Source organism: Polypterus senegalus, chromosome 1 (assembly GCF_016835505.1).
Source record: "Polypterus senegalus isolate Bchr_013 chromosome 1, ASM1683550v1, whole genome shotgun sequence".
In the NCBI taxonomy this organism is placed as follows: domain Eukaryota; kingdom Metazoa; phylum Chordata; class Cladistia; order Polypteriformes; family Polypteridae; genus Polypterus; species Polypterus senegalus.
The window spans coordinates 83,148,657-83,170,321 of NC_053154.1; the positions used below are offsets into that span (position 1 = coordinate 83,148,657).

At 40.2% G+C, this 21,665-nt stretch overlaps 1 protein-coding gene across 1 annotated transcript in view; it reads right to left on the bottom strand.

Annotated features, from left to right (window-relative positions):
• Positions 1–21,665, bottom strand: part of paqr6 (progestin and adipoQ receptor family member VI) — a 96,197-nt gene that overhangs the window by 33,033 nt on the left and 41,499 nt on the right. Inside the window, exons 3-4 of the mRNA XM_039752410.1 lie at positions 15,660–15,787; positions 5,595–5,800 (exon numbers count right to left, since the gene is read on the bottom strand). Of these exons, the coding sequence (XP_039608344.1) occupies positions 5,595–5,800; positions 15,660–15,787 (334 nt within the window). The remainder of the gene's footprint in view (positions 1–5,594; positions 5,801–15,659; positions 15,788–21,665) is intronic.

Below are 21,665 nucleotides of genomic sequence, written 5' to 3' on the forward strand. Positions count from 1 at the left end.
ACTGCATGCACAGAACCAGCAGCAGGCCTACTCTATGCTGTCTTTCTTAAATACAGAGTTCTTACTTTTCAATAAATGAAGCTTAAAACAATTTCATTTCACATTTTCCTATAGCAACATTATAGAATTTAGCATAATTGCTAGTATAGCACAATTTTAAAAAGTTTGGTGGGCAGTATTTATTACCAGTATAGTGCACAACACTAATAGAAATACACAAACAATAACAAAAAAAAGAAACATTTGTCTAAAATTGGAAAAAACATTTTACATAGCTTGGTTACTTTCAAAAATAGTTTTCAATTTGTTTGACACCCTCTGACCAGGAATGCAGCTTGTACAGTTACACATTGCCAAATTCTCAAACACAAATTTTGTGCACTTTCAACCAAAGAGGTCCAGCTTGAACAATGCCTGATCAGATCAACTTAAAAAGACCTTCATTTAAAGCTTAGATCTCAGCAAGACAAAAGCCACACTCCAAGTTTTCTATGCATTCCATAATACCTTACATACTGTATCACCAGAAGCAAAGGTGAGAGCTACTAACATGCTGCAAGGAGAGAGGTAGGCAAGCATCGTTACCAGAAACTGTTGATTAGACCACATCCTGACTGCAGGCAAAGTTTCAGCAGACTGGTAAAACAGACTGCCATTCAAAATATAGTCACCCTCAAGAGACTGCACCCTGTCAGATTGTTCCATCTGAGACATCATTTCAGATCTGCTAACCATACTGTTGCTGAAACAATATGACAGTGAGGGACAGCTTCCATGCCACTGATCATAAGGCAACTGCTCTGGTCATGGGTGACTTTACTGTGACCACTGGCACTGACTGAGGTGGCAAAGAGGATTGTGTTGGTCCCCATCAGTCTAGCGACCATGGTGAAAAGTGGCTCCATTTTCCTTGACTTTTGCAAAACAACCTGTCAGAGATACTCACTCCTCCAAACAACCCAACCCCACAATCAAGGATAATGACAGCTCATAAGTAGCTGCTGTGGTCAAAACTGCCCTGAAGAATAAATACTAGTGTGCAGATGCTCTCAAGGTCTTCCCTTCACTTCACCTTTTGGATACCCAGAATCATAATGTGCCCTTCTTCCTTCCTGCCTTAGTCAGATCTGGTTTCAGAAATGGGATAACACCCACCCCAACTACAGTTTCAATTGCTTATTAGCTCCCTGTACCAGATCAGTCAAGCAGTGGCAGCTGAAAGAGGCAATCATACAACATACTGAAGGAATGCAACCTAATTGTAGCTATTTTTTGCTGTTGTTTAATGCTTTCCAGTCATTGTCTTCTTTTTTTTATTGTTATTGCTTCAGGGGGCAGACATTTCTGTTCATCAACAAGTGTTGCATTTATTTTTCCATTAGTATATGTAACTTTTAAAGGAATATTCCATCTACAAATATATTTTTTATATGTTACTTACCCCATGTAATTTGTAGTGACAGCTGAAAACATTGTTAATCTCATGTTTTAATGAAGATAAAGTTTTGATATTCTACAAGCCAATGGCAACCAACAACAAACTGTTTGAAAAATATCCATAAATAGAAAAAAGAAAACATAAGACCTGTCTTCAATTTAAAAAGGCAATCTCATTATGCTTCTTGTTTATGATGTGCAATGATTTTTCCAAAAGCTTCGCTACAATATTTAAGCAAAAGATGCAAGTATTTTGCACGTTTTAAGTATAGGACTGTTTAACTAACATGTGGATTATGTGAAACGAGTAATTTTTTTTCCTCCCCCATTTTTCCATGGACTTTTTAATATCATTTAAAATTGTTCTTGGACATGACTACATAGGGTAGAGATTTCACAAGAAACAATATCTATGTGATAATTAAATACCAAACTTTCGAAAATGTAATGATACAATCTTTTTTTGCAGTATTGGTAGTACAGAGAAAGTCAGTACTGTGCCCATGTGTGGCTGCAAGTAGACAAATTATTATGGAAAGCACAAAAATATAGGAGAAAATTGGCAAGTAAAAACTATATATAAAAATGGCTTTCAATGGTGTTGCTACAGCACTGCATCAGCACATGTTGAAAATAAAAAACACACAAGCACAAACCATTATTGCCACTTTTCCCATTACGAATTAGTTCAGAGGCAGATTTGCATGTGCTTTGAAAGCAAAATAATGTTACCGGTCAAATGAAGTGTAATAGTTAAACTTGTATTTTCACGCATTTGTAAGAGGAGATGAAAAAGTAACAAGATTAGTTCCTTTTAATAGTGTCTTGCACAGTCCCGATAAATGAATGGAGACTTCATATTCATTCTTTGGTGGTAATGAGCACATCTAAAAATGTCCTTCAGTTCAAGCATCCATCCAGTTTGCGTGCAGAGTTTAATGTTGCAGATTGAATAGGGGGACCGTAGACGTATCCACAGTGACACGTATAGGATTGTGGGAAGTGGCTTATTTACACCAGCAATGACATGAGTTGCTCCATTCACTAATATCAAAATAAAATGCATTTAGTGTTTCAAGGCTTCGAAGTTACAGAAATGTATAATTGTTAAAACATCCAGTTAGAAGGACAAATAAAGCAGCATACTTCATTGTTAAATAAGAACCTGCAAGTCCTTAATTTGTGTCATTCATTTGGCTTTGGAAAGCAAACTACCGTTCATTTGCATTACCCACAAATGAAAGCACATGTCATGCATTTGAATGGTATGTTGAAGAATGTAATGCTGCCTCACAGTTACACATTTTTGAGTGTACGTAATGACAGCCACTACAAATATGATCACTCACATAAGAAACCTTTAACACATCAAAGCTAAAGCTGTTTAATAGGAGTTCTGAAATAAAGGATTCATGTAAAACTGACAAGTTTAATTTCTCACACGAAGCCATAAAGTTGGGACAAACATAAAAAAAAATAAATAAAGGAGGGACAGATTTTGAAAATTAAAGCACCACAAGTTTCTGATACTTGAAATTTCAATTAATTTGAATCATCCATTAAATATTACTCTTCAGTAATATTTTTTAAGCAGCTAATGATACAAATATTAAATCTTAATAGCAAATACTACAAACTTAACAGAGTGGTTCACTAACCAACCAGACTTTAACATATATTACATTAACATATAATATAATATTTAATATATAATCATGTTTGAATTTTTAAATTTAGTATGGATTTTAAACAGTACGTTTCAGTTACTAGATAGTAAATGTTAAACTAAATTTAGAATGTGCACATGTGAAAATAAATCATATAGCTTATGATGTGATTGATTATAAACCTTATTCTGAAATCCCATCCCCACAAAGACAATAAACCCTATTTACTGTTACACAAGGGGGATCCCCATCCCCACCATACATTAAACTTTAACTTTATATATTGTATCACAGAAAAAGCACCAATATTGTTCACTTTAATACATAATTGAGGCATTTTAGCATAAAGCCATCAAATGGGTTTTTCTGTTTTTGCTGAGGTACCAAAAAGGTACCATAAATTTTCACTGCTATTGGTAGTGAATACAAAAATTCTGGTATCATGACATCACTAGGGTGAGTAACAATTTTTTAACATAATTTTTGGGTGAAGTATTCTTTTTAAGGTTTTTTTCCCTAATATAAAACAATGTCACTGGTGAAAAAATAGAGTTTTAGTGTTTTGAAATTTAAAAAAAAAACACAAAATATTACACAGAACAAAGTTTCAGTGTACAATTTGTGGAAAAGAGGAAGGCCTAAGAGAAGGTTGATGGATGTGGTAAGAGAGGACATGCAGATGGTGGGTGTAACAGAGCAAGATGCGGACAGAAAGATATGGAAGAAGATGATCCGCTGTGTCAACCCCTAAGGGGAGCAGCTGAAAGAAGAAGGAGGTCTGGAGGTATATTTAACTAACAATGTAGAAGAACTAGTCAAAATCAATAGAAAGGATGCTGCCAAGATATATTAATAGGTTTTTACTCATCATGTTGTTCCCATGAGAAAATTACTTACTAGCAAAATCATCAATTTTCATCAACAAAAACAACTCAAAATACAGATAAAACACAAATGATACACTAAAAGTTTTAGACTGGCCAACTTATCACCACAGCTTCAACACAACTGAAGTTATGTAGGACCACCAGGACAGAGGAAATTAAACAATCAAAAAAAAAAAAACCCACCAAAGTCAAAAGAGTAGTTACGGAAAATACAGCAAATGCCAGGAAGAATTTACAACTGAGAGAATTGGGAAAACTTCAGCATTATATTAAACAAATTGCTTCAGTTTTGCATTCTAAGACAGGCCACACAAAATACCTTCTTGTTTTAAAAACACAAGATGTTCCTGCTACTTTTTTGTATGAACCACCATGTATGCATATTAAAATGTTATAGATTAGATGAACTTTATTAACCCCATGGGGAAATTCAAATGCATACAGCAGCAGAAACATAAAAAACAAGAATAAAACTCAAAGGACAGATAATAAATACATCCAATCAATCAATCAATCATATTTCTATTTGGTAATAAACAGTGCCCAGATATCTAGCTTAAAAATAACTTTCTTAGCCAAAGACTTTTGGACAGTACTTTATGTATGCAATAAACATGTATATTTTATATTTATCAGCAGAACAGAGCAGTTAGGGTGCCAAATGACATGTACAGATGTAAAAGCAAAGACGAAGCTGCACTATTCCCACCAATGATTGTTTTAAAAGGGCCCAAAGAAGATTAACTACAAATAGAAAATTTGCTCCGCCTCAGGATGATCCCCCTATATATAATCGGTTGACCAGTTAAAATAAGGATGTGATATCACAGCTATAAAAATTAATTGAACTGGAGTGTTATAACCTAATTGCATATCCCCAAATAAAACTGGAGAATTTCATCTGGAGTAAGATTATCTTAAACCTGCACAAGACCCTGCACTAATTTAGAAAAGACAAGTAGACAAAGCAGCACAACCATTTCCTTTTCAACTTTCCAATGTACATTTTTTCATCTCCATAGAGTTAATCAATGTTTTTCTGCAACCTGTCATTCTTGTTGAGTGTTCAAAAAAAGCTTTTAGTACCCTATTCAGTTTTATAATTTGCTTCAAAGAGACAGATGTCCCTTTTTCCACATATGTACAGTAGAACAGTCATAATGTTTATTGTCTCATATGCACGAATAAGAACCTATTAAAGAAAAATATACTATATTTGATCGATAAATATAAACATTTAATACAAGTTCAGACAAATGACAAGCACATAAAGCACGGTACACAATGACTATAAAAACATAAAATAAAAGCCCTTTCCAAAATCAATGTAGCTCGTAAACTACTAAACAACTTTTCAACAGGCTCTTATAGGCTAAACACTACATGAGAGAAAGAAAAAAAAAGTGAATATGAAAACTGAAAGTGAATACTAGCATTATTTATTTCTTCCCATAGCACTGATTTAAATATACAAAAAAAGAATAAATAAGCACAACATTATTTCTATGTCTCTATTTCACATTTTCTAATTTAGAGAGTGCAACTCACTTCATTGATCTTATTTTCAATAATTTGACAGAGGGACTGAAAAAAAAATATTTACCAAGACTGTAAAGGCTTAGGGCTCCATAATCAAGAAAGTAACAGATGTGTCGAGCTTCAGGAGACATAGTGCTAAATGTATGTGCACAACTGGAAGTGAAAGGGTACAAGCAGATGACCAGCATGTAGACCAGGAGGGGCCAGGTGTACTGCTCATTGCAGAAGTCAAGTACTGAATACAGTGTAAGAAACCTCCACAGGAAATACCTGACAATACAAAAAAAATATATATAAATTTTGTACGAGGTCATATACAAGAAACTTTGCAAATGATAAAGTTAAGAAACCTAAATTATTTTACTTTTTAAATGCATGTTCATATCCTAAAGTAAGAATTTAGTTACATGTGTAATCAATGGTAAATATGTGAATGTGCCTTGGTCACCTTAAATTAGATTAAGTAATTTCAGAGGATACATGGAAAGAGAATCAAGTTATTTTTTATAATTTTACTATTTTTTTCCTAGTCAAAAACCTTTATTCAAAAGTTTTGTAATGTTAAGAAAATTCATAAAATATACAAAAACAATAAAAGGCTTCAGAATACCTCAACATAATAAAAAGTACTGCATTCCTAAAATAATTACTAACAAATTATTTGCTAACCTGACCCGAAATATTAGCTTTCAGGAAATGTAAGCCAACAGAAATTCCTCACATGGATAACAAATGGCATGCCTACATATGGCAGAACTAATACAAATATATTTATAATTACGGGAGCATGCACTAGTACAGTGCATTGCCACACCCACCACATGACAAAACAGCTCAGGGTCGTGGTTGGCAACCCCCCCAGAGGCAGACATGTGGTCCAGTCCCACCCTCCGGAAATGACCACCTATCTGCTACAGCCAGGTGTTACGTGGGCAACCCCTTGGCCTGGTCCAGCCAAATCATCCTCAGGGAATCACGCCACATGGCTATAGTGTCGCAACTGATGCTCCCTCACAATGCAGGTAATGTGCCTCATTCAAGACTCAATAAGCAAGCGCTCATTCAAAAACATTGTCAAAACAGCGGTACCTAAGGATTCTTCAAAGAGACACAGCACTAAAGGAGTCCAGTCTTTGTCTCGGGTCACTAGATAGTGCCCATGTCTCATAACCATATAGCAAAACAGGAAACTCTAGGGCTCTAAAGACTTTGCCCTTTTGCAAAGATATTGGGAGTGCCACACACCCCTTTCCAGCAACCTCATGACCCCCACCCCATCGCTCAATGCTTTCCCAATTTGTCTACTGAATTCAAAAGAAGTGTCGCTAGAGACATGAATGTAGCTGCCGAGGTAATTAAACCTTTCGACAAGGTCGACATTCTCTCTGCAGACAGACACACTGCTGATGCTGAGGTCATTAAAGGCCTGGATCTTGGTTTTTATCCAGGACAATCTCAAGCCCAGCCACTCAAGACTGCTCGCTCAGTCTCTTGAGCGCCCCGATTAGAGCCTCCATTGACTCCACGAACATCACAGCATCATTGGAAAAGTCAAGATCAGTGAATCTCTCTTCATCAACAGATGCCCCACAGCTCCTAAACCCCAACACCCAGTCCATGCAAGCATTGAACAGAGTTGGAGCAAGAACACACCCCTGACAAACGCCCGAATCAACTGGGAAAAAATGCAGACGTTCTGCCTCCACTCTGCACAGCACTCACAGTACTAGTGTACGGGCCAGCCATGATATCCAGCAACATTGAGGGGATCCCGCAAAGTCTCAGGATGTCACATAGGACAGCTTGATCAAATGAGTCGAATGCTTTAACAAAATTGACAAAGGCTACAAAGAAACTCTGCCGATATTTGTATTTGCGCTCCATGAGAACTCTCAGTGCCAGGATGTGGTCGATGGTAGACTTCTTAGATGTAAAACCAGACTGCTCTGGTCGCTGGTAGGTGAGCAAGTGTTTACAGATCCTATTGAAGATGATCCTAGCAAGGCCCTTACCTGGCACAGACAGTAGTGTTATCCCTTTGAAGTTGCCACAATCCCTTCCCTTTCCAGACAGGGACGGCAAGTTCTGTTTTCCAGTCAGTTGGGATGAAGGCTGTCTCCCATATGGAAGCAAAGATTGCTTGTAATGTTAAGACAGACTTACCACCAGCCTGGAGAAGATCACCCTTAATGCCACAGATCCCTGCAGCCTTCCCTAACCTTAGCTCTTTCACCATCTGTGCAATCTCAGTGAGACTGGGTGGTCCACAACTAATTAGAGGATCAGCCTCAAGAACCGTGGACCCAGAGATATCCAATGCCCTTGCCATAGGCTCAGCTTTAAACAGCTGCTCGATGTAGCCAGCCCAGCGAGTCACAACTGTAGTGTCATTAGTAAGGACAGTTTCATCAGCCGCCCTGACTGCAACTTTACGCAGAACACTTTTGGATGTATGTAATACTTTGATTCCTCTGTAAGCAGGATGTGGGTGGCTAGACCTTAGATGGTGTGTCACTTGCTCACAGATTCTCTCAGAGCCCTTGCAACTCTCCTCAGTTCCCAGTACAGACTGGAGTTGCCATCAAGCTGTGTGCTGCGAATCCTCTTGATGTTATCCAGGGTGCCAGGCAAGACAAAACACTTCCATCTGGGAACACTAGGAAATTTAATGCATAGAACCCTCAGCAACCTTCAGAGTCTTGTCACGGAAGGTCTCCCATATCACATTAGGATCAGCAGTCGCAACCAAGTCTGTAAGTTCCTCACACAAACTGCATGCAAACTCATTACAAACAGCCTGATCTTGGAGTCTGGCCAGGTCAAGCCTCATTTTCCTAGTAGGTGGTAGCCTACTGGACCTAAACTGGATGTTCAGAATAGCAACAAGTCTGTGATCAGAATTCACAAACTGGGAACTTCTGTAGACCCTGCAGTTATGTACAAGCCTCCAGCATTTTCCCAAGAGGATGTGATCAATTTCCTTCACTGCATCACCAGTAATGGAGTACCAAGTCCAACGATGCGGTTCAGGGTGCTGGAACCAGGATCTAACGATCCGCAGCCCCTGACCTTTTGCAAAGTCAAGGAAAATGGAGCCACTTTCACCATGGTTGCTAGACTGATGGGGACCAACACAATCCTTATTGCCAGCCCAGTCAGTGCCAGTGGTCACAGTGAAGTCACCCATGACCGGAGGAGGGTCACCTCACAGGCGCCCATTAACCATCGAGTGAAGTTGCGAATAAAATTTCTAACTTACTGAGACATCACTCAACATGGTTGGAGCATATCCTGAGATAACAGAGAAGGCACCCAGAGAGTGCCTTAATCCGAGTCTCATAATACGCTCGTTGAAAGGTGCGACATCGGACTTCCTCACAAGGACACTATCTGACATAGCAACAGCTACTTCCTGAGTATGACAGCCACTAAATAACAAAGCTAATTAATAATTTGAATAACTAAAATATTAATTAATGAGGAGAAGGAATATGACAAATGACCAGACAGTTGGAGAAATGAACAACTGATTATCCTTTCAACATACTTGTTGGAAATTACTTTTCTCGAGTGTATTACGTTGAAGACTATTATTCTTAAATTTAGATTTTGTTTATATTTTATTTTATTAAAATCAAAAAACATTCCATACATGCAAGTCAAGTTTAACAAAACTGGTTTGAAACAAATTGAGCACCACCCATGAAAAAGAGTAGCACTTTATTTATAGTAAAAATTTGTAAATAGATAGATAGAATAGGAAAAGAGAGAGACTCCACTTCCTCAATTTAAATGCTTGTTCTAAAATGTTATTTATCAGATTCTGCCAGGCTTTGAAACTGTTTTGTACAGATCCTCTAAGTGAGAATTAGATTTTTTCCAATTTTAGATAATATATAACATCAGTTATCCACTGACTTAAAACAGGTGAGTTAGGATTCTTCCTTTTGAGCAAGATAAGTCTACGTGCCAATAGTGAAGTAAAGGCAATTACAATTTGTTTGTCCTTCTTCACTTTAAGCCCATCTAGAAGTACACCAAATACAGCTGTTAGTGGATTAGGAGGGATTGTGACGCCCAGGCTGCCTAAGAGAGGCATTTAAAAATGTTTGTCCAAAATGGTGTTAATTTGGTGCATCTAACCAAATTAACTTAGATAATATTAAAATAGGTATTCTGTTCGAACTCCATGTTTGTCTGCAATGGATATTTTTGCAAAGGTAAAAAATTAACATGGCTAAAATATAACTAAACATATGCAACATTAACAGAATGAAGATCCAGAAATCATGTCAATAAGAACATCTTGACTATTATAAAATGTTCGATTTTTTAATTACAATATTCAGGACTTTTGCTCATTTAATTGTGACCGTGGACTACAAAAACATTCCTGTTCCAATGCATCTCTGAATCCAAGAGCATGACGATATCATATTTTCTTCTTTTATCTAATAATTATAGCTCAAATAATGAGGTTTTCGGTTAGGAATCTTAATATCATGTCTTTTGGGCCAAACATACTTTAACTGCAAAATACTCCTTTAAATACTATATATACTTGCCTAAAAGTAGGGTCGAGACTTGATTTTACCGTATAATTTCTGGTATTTTATAATGTCGGTCGTATAAGTCGAATGCGGAAAACTCACACTATTGGTCCAAGAGGTTATGATATGCTAACGCTAACCACAGAGTACACTGCCTTTTTTTTCTATATGTATTGTGCCTACATGACCACACAGTAATACCCAAACTATTTTTGTATCTCACACCCTCATACACCTTTATCATAAGAGCATCCCTTATCTACGATGGAACATTCAATCAGAAGAAAATATGAAGCTGGTTTTAAATTAAGAGCTTTTGATGTGGTGAAAGAAATTGGTAACTGCGCTGCTACAACAAAATTCAATGTGTCTGAGAAACTGATGCGAGACTGGAGGAGGCAAGAAGAAAAAAATGTAAGTGTCGCATTTTTGAATGGGTGTGATTTTATGATAGATTTTTCGAGTTTCGAGACCTGACTTTTACACGAGTATATATGGTAGTTGCACAATACTGCCCAAATTCTTCTATTTCTTCAAATAGTAGCACCTGAAAGATTTGTGCATGTTTTATATTTTCACTGTTGAATTACCATAATGCCCGACATGTACAAAACATTGTTACTTTTGCTTAACTCTATCCTAGAATTAATAATTACTAAAATAAAGAATACATTTTCAAGTTTTAGAAACTGCTTGATAAGTCCACTACAATGGTAGTATTTACTTGGCAGAGAAATTGTATCCATCTCTGATCCTATGAAACTCTACAGTCTGGCATACACACTCCGAGACTCCTTTCATTATATACACCTGCTCACATGCTTAATACATATATGCAGCGCCTCCACACAATCGATCTTGTTTCTGTACCTGAATACATAAGCATATAGCCATTTGCTGCTGTTCAATGAAACATCTGAATAGGTAAAATATGCCTCATCTAAGTAACCTTGGACTGTTGTATGAGAACTGGTGTAAAGTGTGTTATTGCCAGCATCTCAGAAACAGCTGCCCTCCTGTGTGGCAGCTTGGAGAGCAAAAAATAGCTTTTATTTAAAAGATGTCAGAGGAGAAAAGCTGAGCTCATTCAGGCTAACAGAAATACTCAAATCACAGCTCTCTACAAAAGTAGTTAACAGGAGGATTACTTTGAATGCACAACATATCATTCCTTACAGCAGCCGAAGACACTGCTTTTCTTCAGCTAAGAACAAGATGATTTTTGCTGCAACATACAAATGGCACAGTCAAAATCTGGCATAGATGTCAACAAATTCATCTTATGTTGTGTCAACAGTGCAACCTGGTGGTAATAGTGTAATCTTCATTAGAAATGTTTTCTTTGTGCATAATAGGTCTGTTAAAATCTGCTGAACATCATTTGATTGCCATAGCAAATCTAGCCTTGTTGCAGACCATGTGCAATAATATCTCACTAAAAGGCCACAATGTACTATTTTTTCAAATGGATAATTTCAAATGATAATGTCACAAAGCGTGTATTATTTGAAACTGTCTCCATGAACATGACAATGACTTCGGTTGACTCAGATAGCCTGTACAATTTTACTATACATATACATATATATATACATACATATATATACATACATATATACACATATATATACACACATATATATATATATACACATATATATATATACATACATACATACATATATATATATATACATACATACATACATACATATATATATACATACATATATATATATATATACATACATATATATATATACATACATATATATATATATACATACATATATATATATACATACATACATATACATATATATATATACATACATATACATATATATATATATACATACATATATATATATATATATATATATATATATATATATATATATATATATATATATATATATATATATATATATACATATATATATATATATACTGTGAAGGCTGGCCCCGGCACAGACAGACGGACAGCATACTTTGCTCCACACACTGTTTATTGACACTATTTACAGTTCAGTGCACTCACGCAACCCCAGTGCCTTCTTGCACCGATTCCCCCAAAGTCCAGGGCCCACAGTCTCTTGTGCCTTCCTGGCCGCCTCCTGTCCTCACTCTCCAGCTCAGTCCTTCTTCCTCCCGACTTCCACCAATCACTGGAGGGAGGCGGCCCTTAAATAATGCCCCGGATGAGCCCCAGGTGCTTCCGCCTCTAGCCCCCCAAGCGTGGCGGAAGTGTCGGCTGTCTTCCTGGCAGCTCTCCGGGTGCCACACAAAGTCTTCCCCGCACTTCCTGGTGTGGCGGAAGTGCGGGCTCCCGGGATAATTAGGCACCGGGGCGCCGCCTGGCGGTGGCCACGGGTCCCTACAGGGCTGGGCTTCAAAGCCCTGTACCCGAGGCCCTTGCCTAACCAGGACGGACGCCGCCACTCCGTCTGGAGGAGGCACTCGCCCTCCTCCGGTCCTCCAAGGCGTCCCGGCCGGGCTCCAGCCCCAACCGGCAACCGCACGGGATAAACCGGCATCGGGGCGCCGCCTGGCGGTGACCACGGGCCCCTACAGGGAAGGGCTTCCATGCCCTCAACCCGTGGCCCCCAACAGAACCAGGACGGACACCCCCTCGCGGTCTGGAGGAGACACGTGGGTCCGAACGGCACAACCCGAAAGGGCAGCACGTCCCCAGCGAGGGTCCTACTATGTCCCCAGGGTCCAACACGGCACCCTGGGACATCTGTCTTCGGCACCCTCGCCGGCGCAAACGTCCCCCTGTGGTCTGCGCCGCTCCGCCTCGCTGTTCCCCAGCGGGTCACCGTAGTCCTCCCGGCGTGGAGCACTCCCGCGGAGCGGCCCGTTCCAGGAGGGCAGGTCCCTGTCGACGTCGGCCTCAGCGCTCGTCGGGGCTTCGGGCCTGTAAAATAAAGGAAAAGAGGGCCAGAAGCACAGCCAGGACACTCATCCCGAGCGCCCCGTCGGTCTCCGACGACCGTGCTCCTGCCCCCTCCGACAGCCCCCAACTTGCCTGCTGAAGTCCTCCGCCGCAGGTTCCATGCCCGTCCGTTCGCCGGTCTCCGGCACCGCCTCGCAGGCAGCTCGTCCAGCCGCCCAGGGGATCTCCTCTGTCCATCCAGAGGACGGCCCTTCTCCGGACGCGCGCACCCAGCGCCGCGTCCTCTCCTATCGGAGGAACCGGCATTCACCCTTCGGTTCCTCCTTCTTTTCTTGGACGCGCTGACGGTCTGGGTCTGAGCACAGCAAAGCTCAAATCCAGCCCGTCTGCGTCCAGGCAGAGCGACAGGAGACAGCTGCAGGCTTGAAGCGCAGGGCGCTAGGACCCAGGGCACTCAGCAGCCCCGATCCTACCCGCCCTTGCGTGTTCGAGCTCCTCGCCCGCTAGCTGTCTGCACCGCCGCATCCGCTGTTGGGAGGTTGCCTACCGGAGCTGGTCGTCCCGTAATCGGTCACGCCATGTTCGCGAACCCCCTTGCTCTACGGAACGGCAACACTCACCACTCCCGCCGTGTTCTGCCTGCCTCCGGTTCCAGCGCCGCGCCGATCCTCCGTCTCAGTCGGTGGCTTTCTCGACGCGACCGCCATCTCCATCAGCTGCTCACACTGAGCGGCGAGAACACGTAGCAGTTCCTCTAAAGGCGGCTTGGCGGGCCGAAGGGACTCCTCCGCGCGACGCCGAGCCGCTGGTGGAGAGAGAGACAGACGCCGGTGGGCTTACCTGTCCATCAGCTCCACGCGACGCCTGCCTCCTCTGGGCCACTCCCTCTGGCCCAATCGGGTCTCGGTTTGGCACGAGACTGGCATTCCTTGGGCCCGCCTCTATCCAATCATCGGCGGCACGCAAGACACACCGCCAATCCCGTGCCTGTCAGCTGGCGGGACCACCGCCCGCTGCCATCTTGTCTCCCCTGCGCTGGAGTGCGGAGGCGTGCCTCCTCACCGCGTTGTAGCTGCAGCGATTCCTCGAGCCGCAGCGGCTCCGATTCCGCAGCCTCCTTTGCTGCCTCCGTAGCCGCACTGCCGACAGCCCGTGGCCCGGCGCGCTCCTGCCACAGACGCGGATCCGGTCTGTCCCTCCCTGTGGAAAACAAGGTATGACCGACCCCGAAGGGCCGATTACTGCAGGGCAGGGCACTCACCTCCCGGATCCCGTCTTGCCGAGGCCCCACCTCGGTGTGGCCTTTGCGCCGCCACGCCGCCTGGCTGTCCGTGTCGACAGCGCGACTTTCGGAGCCCGCTGCGCTCCAGCGAGGCCCGCTCCTCCTCCGCACCCGGGGATGGCCTCTCTTCATTCCGGCGGCGGTTTCCGGGGTAAAACGCTCCAGCGGGGGTTAGGTACGGGCGCTCCGCGCCAGTGTGTGGGTCGCTGCTGCGCCGGGCCGTTCACAAAATATTTATAAAGACGGGGTCCCCCCCTTTTAGCAGGGGGTTGGTCCCTGTTCGGGCGCCATTGTGAAGGCTGGCCCCGGCACAGACAGACGGACAGCATACTTTGCTCCACACACTGTTTATTGACACTATTTACAGTTCAGTGCACTCACGCAACCCCAGTGCCTTCTTGCACCGATTCCCCCAAAGTCCAGGGCCCACAGTCTCTTGTGCCTTCCTGGCCGCCTCCTGTCCTCACTCTCCAGCTCAGTCCTTCTTCCTCCCGACTTCCACCAATCACTGGAGGGAGGCGGCCCCTTAAATAATGCCCCGGATGAGCCCCAGGTGCTTCCGCCTCTAGCCACGCCCAAGCGTGGCGGAAGTGTCGGCTGTCTTCCTGGCAGCTCTCCGGGTGCCACACAAAGTCTTCCCCGGCACTTCCTGGTGTGGCGGAAGTGCCGGGCTCCCGGATATTAGGCACCGGGCGCCGCTGGCGGTGGCCACGGGTCCCTACAGGGCTGGGCTTCAAAGCCCTGTACCCGAGGCCCCTGCCTAACCAGGACGGACGCCCCCACTCCGCCTGGAGGAGGCACTCGCCCTCCTCCGTCCTCCAAGGCGCCCCGGCCGGGCTCCAGCCCCAACCGGCAACCGCACGGGATAAACCGGCATCGGGGCGCCGCCTGGCGGTGACCACGGGCCCCTACAGGGAAGGGCTTCCATGCCCTCAACCCGTGGCCCCCAACAGAACCAGGACGGACGCCCCCTCGCGGTCTGGAGGAGGCACAAGCCCTCCTCACGTCCTCCTGGGCGTCCCGCCGGGGGCCACAATACATATACATATATATATGTATATATATATATATTTCATGGGAACAGATTAATCATTTTCCCATTATTTCTTATGGGAAAAATTTGTTTGGTATACATCCTGTTTGGTATAAGTCAAAGGGTCTGGAACGGATTAAGGACGTATACCGAGGTTCCACTGTATATGGATAGTAAAATACTTTTGTCATTGATTTTAATATAAACAGTTTTTGGAAACATCTGGAGAAAGACACTAGGTATTACAAACACATATAAGCTGTGCATTATAAGTCATTGAAATTGTTTTTAAAATGTTAGTTTTTCCTTATATCTGCTATTTTGCAAAATAAAAAGAACAAAAAAAACCTTTCCTATTCACACACCATGTAGGTAGGAAATGGGTCCAGATATTGATGGTCTCATTTGTCATTTGGAAGCTGCTAAGAACGCAGTCTAGAGCAGAACTGCGAGGATGCCGATACCCAGAAATAATGCCATCCTCACGGAAAACCTGAAAAACATATTGATGGATTAGAAATATGCTAGTCATGATTACCACAGTAATAAACCATACAAACACATGTAGTAATTCAACACTAATAAAGATCCTAAATATTCATATATAGCAATATAGATAATATCTGACTGACTGAGCTACAATATACTGCATACACTATAAAAAATTATGTACTTAAAAAAGACAAAACTGTACTTTTTTTCACCAATAGACAAGTAGAATAATAGGACCTATTTTTCATGTTATCGTATTTTAACAAAACTCCCCACTGACTTCAAAATGGTACAATTATTTAGGTTTTCAAATAATAGCATTCATGTATAGAAGACTAGAATAAAAAAAATACATAAAAAAGTGTGTAAAAAAGCTATTTAGACAAACAAAATACTGCATTTATTAAAAGCAAGTAACATTCCATACAAGCAAGTCAAGCTTGACAAAACTAAGTTCAAATAAACTCCCACCCAAGAGAGAGAGAGCAAGGCCAAAAGCCAGAGTAAAACTTTAAGAGTAGAAAGAAAAAAAAAAAAAAAAGGAGGAGAAAATCCTTTTCCCCAATTTATGTGCTTATTCTAAAATGTTATTGATTAGATCCTGTCAGGTTTTTAACAGATCCTCTAATATATAATTTGATTTTTTCCAATTTCAAATAGTGTACAACATCAGTTGGCCACTGACTTAAAAGAGGTGGGTTAGGATTCTTCCAGTTGAGCAAGATAAGTCTATGTGGCAATAGTGAAGTAAAGGCAATTTCAATTTGTTTGTCCTCCTCCACTTTCAGTTCATCTGGGAGTACACTGAATACAGCTATAAATGGATTTGGAGAGATTGTGACACCAAGGCTATCTGAAAGGCATTTAAAGATTTTGGTCCAGAATGTTGTTAATTTGGTGCAGGTGTGACCCAGTGAGGCTACAGCTCGATTGCAAGTTTTACAGGTTGGAACTTGCCCTGGAAACATTGTGGACAATTTTAAACGAGGAGGATGTGTTCAATACAGGATTTTAAGTTGAATAACTGTGTGCTTTACACATATGGAGCTACAGTGAATTCTGTGCATGGCTGTCTTCCACTCCTTTTCTGAAATGTTGAGTAAGAGATCCTTTTCCCACTGTACTCTGTAATCTCGGAAAGGAAGGGGCTTTAAAATGTTTTGATTTATTACAGAAATGCTGTCCAAGTCAAGCAGACAGCAAAATTTATGTATACTTGTGATATTTACCCCTATATATTTAAACTGATCTGTGCTACAGAGTTCACTGGAAACAGGACAATTTTACTCAAATTATTTTTGAGTCCAGAAATCTTTTGAAATTCTGCTAGTGCGGTTAGGATTGCAGGCACAGTATTTTATGGACCTGATTTATAGAGTACAATATAATTTGCATTAAGTGATATTTTCTGTTCAAGTCCCTCTCTGATAATATTCTTTGTCTCATAAGCATTTCAAAAGTGAACTCCCAGTGGCCCAACAGCGATTGCAAATAGCATTGGTGACAGGGGGCATCCTTGTCTAGTACCACTTTCTAGTTTGAAGTAGTATGAAATAATGTTATTAATACAAACTGATGCTTCTGGACTGGTATACAGGAGTTTAATCCATGCACATATGTTTGGACTAAACCCAAATTTCTCCAATGTAGTGAAAAGGTAGTCCCATTCAACCATATCAAATGCTTTTTCTGCATCCAACGATAATGTGTCCAGTGAGTGAATATATTACATTAAAAAGGCGTTGAATATTGGAAGCTAAGTGTCCGATTTTAATAAATCCTTCTAGCTAGAACGTTGGCGAGTATCTTAACATCATTATTCAGAAGTGAAATTGGTCTTTATGATGCACCTTGTAATAAGTCCTTATTTTTCTTAGGAAAGATGGCAATTAAAGCCTGGCAAACATTTGAGGTAGAATTTTATTGTCTCTGGCTTCTGTAAATGTTCCTAATAAAAAGGGGAGCTAAGTTAATTGAATATTTTTTTTCATAAAATTTGGCAGGGTAGCCATTTGGGCCTGCTGCTTTCCCAGTTTGAAATGAGTTTATAGTATCTAGTAATTCTGAGAGTGCCAGAGGTTTATTCAATTCCACTGCACTGAGAGTATCTAGCTATGGCATTTGTAATGCATCCAAAAACACATTAGGTTGTGTCTTGTCTTCTTTAAACTGAGTAGAGTATAAGTACTTATAGTAGTCTCTAAATGTATGCATTGTATTTTTATGGTCAATGATTGCCTTCATCTGTGTTGGTAATTATTGGTATTGCACTGTGAACTTTCTGTTGTGGTTTTGTTGAGCTTCTCTCCGTGTTCATAGTAATGATGTTGTGATTTAAAAATGAGTTGCCCTGTTTCGTTTGTTGTCAAGACGTTGAGTTCTGAATGCAAAGCCTATTCTTGTAAAGTGCCTCATTTGGAAACCTGGCATGTTCTTGATCTAATCTAGTAATTTCACTGATTAACTCTGATGCCTTCTGCGTTTCTGATTTATTTTTGTGGGAAAGATATGAAATAATTTGTAATTTTAAGAAAGCCTTCAGAGTTTCCCCAGAGTACTTCCTGCAGGGACCACCAAGGACATATTTGTCTCCAAGAAAAAAATTAATTTGCTTGGATATAAACTGTATAATTCTCGTCTGCTAATAAAAGTGGGTTAAGACGCCAGCTGTGCATGTGGGGCATAATGATTTGAGGTCTCGGATCAAAGGGACGTGATCGGAGATAACACTAGCAAGATAGCGAGATAACAACTTACAAGATTTGATTGTGGGCAAGAAATGGTTAACTATAAAGAAATAATCAATTCTAGAATAACAGTGGTATACTAGGGAGAAAAAGGAATATGCTCTTGAGTTTGGGTTTAGAAATCTCCAGGGGTCTGATAAATTGTGATCAATTACAAACTTTCAAGGGCAATAAATATTATAGATTATGTTTACTTCTACCATCTGAAATGCAAGACTTTGAAACTTATGCAATTAAAATTAACAAGATAAGGAAGAGAAATATTTAATTAAAAAAAATGCTAACATATGATATGCTGGAGTGAAGAACTCTTCTATAAGAATGTTCCTAAGATGGCATTCTTAATTAAACTATCATCTTTTAATATACATGACAATATATGATTTAGCAGCCACAGGCTTAGGTTTTCTACTGCAATTTTTTATTTTCGATCACTCTATTTGGAGGGCTAATGTAATCTCATCCAGGGCAGTTTGCAGTTCTACAAATAGAATTTTGGATTAAATATTAATAGCTTAGTCCAAGATTAGTTGGACATATTCAAGCCTTTCCTATAGTGTGCTGGGAAAAAAGAGACTCCTATCCATGCTTCAGTGGATCTCAAGTTCAGTCCTGGAGGCTCCTTATGGCAGCAGGTTTTCACCTCAACCAAGTTTTTGGATTAATTAGGGTTAGGGTTACATTAATTAAGCAAGTTGTTACTGTCCAGTTGTGTGTGTGTATGTGTGTGTGTGTGTGTGTGTGTGTGTGATTTGCATCAATCCAGAAATTATAAACCAAGTATGCCGATGTATGTTGTACTATTTTAGGCATTATGGATGCAATGAGAAGTCAAGCAAAATGACAACTTTTATTGTGTAACTGAACAGATTACAATATGCAAGCTTTCGAGGCAGCTAAAGCTGGGACGTGTTTTGCTAAGAAACATAGCAAAAGTTAGACCTGTTATATCATTGAAAGATGCTGAGAAATTAGTTCACGCTTTTGTTTTCAGTCGAATAGATTACTGTAATGCACTCCTCTCAGGACTACCCAAAAAAGACATAAATCATTTGCAAAGAGTGCAGAATGAAGCTGCTAGAATCCTAACTAGGAAAAGAAAATCTGAACACATTTCTCCAGTTTTGATGTCACTACACTGGTTACCTGTGTCGTTCAGAATTGACTTTAAAATACGGCTTATGGTTTATAAAGCCTTAAATAATCTTGCTCCATCTTATTTATCGGAATGCCTGACACGTTATATTCCAAATCGTAACCTTAGATCCTCAAATGAGTGTCTCCTTACAATTCCAAAAGCTAAACTTAAAAGAAGTGTTGAGGCGGCCTTCTGCTATTATGCACCTAAAATCTGGAATAGCCTGCCAATAGGAATTCACCAGGCTGATACAGTGGAGCACTTTAAAACACTGCTGAAAACACATTACTTTAACATGGCCTTCTCCTAACTTCACTTTAACTTAATCCGGATACTCTGCATGTTCAATTCATCATAATAACCATTCATAGTGGCTCTAAAATCCGTACTAACCCCTACTCTCTCTTCTGTTTCTTTTTGCTTGTGCCACCACCACATACTCAAAGCATCATGATGCTCCAACATTGATGCCAGAAGTCTATGTGACCATCATCATCAAATTCTTCCATGAGAACTCTAAATACAAAGAGGACTGTTTCATTTATGTTAGGTAGATTGCCCAGAGGGGACTGGGTGGTCTCATGGTCTGGAATCCTTGCAGATTTTATTTTTTTTTCTCTAGCCGTCTGGAGTTTTTTTTTTGTTTCTATGTTAATTAATGTTGACTTATTTTATTTTCTTACTGTGTCTTTTATTTTTCTATTCTTCATTTTGTAAAGCACTTTGAGCTAAATTTTTTTTATGAAAATGTGCTATATAAATAAATGTTGTTATTGTTGTTGTTGTAAAGCTAAATTTTTACTGAATGAAGCAGGAGTATGTGTGATTCAGGCATTAGGAATGCATTTTTGCTTTAGATATGTTTTTTTTAGCTTTCTGGTTATTAGTAAATAATGACATAAATAAGAAATTAAGTGGGTAATACAAAAATAGATGCCATTTGTTGTCTGCCCCAGAGTCTCCTTTGCTTGTCATTATTGTCAGGTTACAGTTTAGAGAGCAAACTCCACAGAAAAAGTCAACTTTAAATAAATTTGCTTAATGAGTTAAGCATCTAAAGATCTGGCAAAAATTAATTTCCAGTGTAGTTCTCAATGCAAAATAAGAAATAAAAAGGACAGTTAAACAATGAGATCAATTAAAAGTAAAAATGACTGATTGTGAAACTGGGTGGGACAAAAACCTGCAATCACAAGGGGCCTCCAAGACTTAACTTGAAAACCACTGTTGTAAGTTATGCTATGCTAAACAGCCAATGCAGGTCCACAACAATTACTTTTCAAAACTAGATTCTCTTATTTGCCACTAATTAAACCTGATTACCAAACAGTTCTAACTGTAATATGTAAATATGCTGCAGAATCTCAAATACAAACATACTAAGTACTGAAATACAGAAGAATGAAAGTGAAAATATGATGAATATAGTGAGCAGCCAGTAAATTTGCTGCATCATAACATTTACATCTGAGCTCAGTTCCTAACAGGGATGCCTTCATTGTACAATTTGTATGTCCACCTGACAGAACTCCAGCTTCCTCTCACAGTTGAAATGTATATCAAGAGTATTACTTGCAAGTTTAAACTTGGCCAGCTGTCAATGAGTATAGATGCGTGGTCAAGGCTGCACAATGAATAACTAGTCTAGCTCTGAAGGCTTATTCCTTCCTTACACATGTTGCTTACTAGATTTGCTCCAGAACTTCATGTCCATAGGGAGCTGCAGAAAATCAAAGATGCAGGAAAAAAAAGCAAAAAAAAAAAAAAAGTTAGTCTCTAAAAGGCCTTTAATATTATATTAGAATATTTAAGGGTTTATATTGAATTTTACAGTACTTGTACTTCTATTTGCTCCTATATTTTTATACAGGTATACGTATAAGTTCAGTTGGAATTCAGTTTGCTTATTAGAAAGTTAATGTCCCATGTCATGAACTAATGTAATATGCCTCTGACCTAAGGTTCACTGACTGTCCAGTTGTGAGAAAACCACT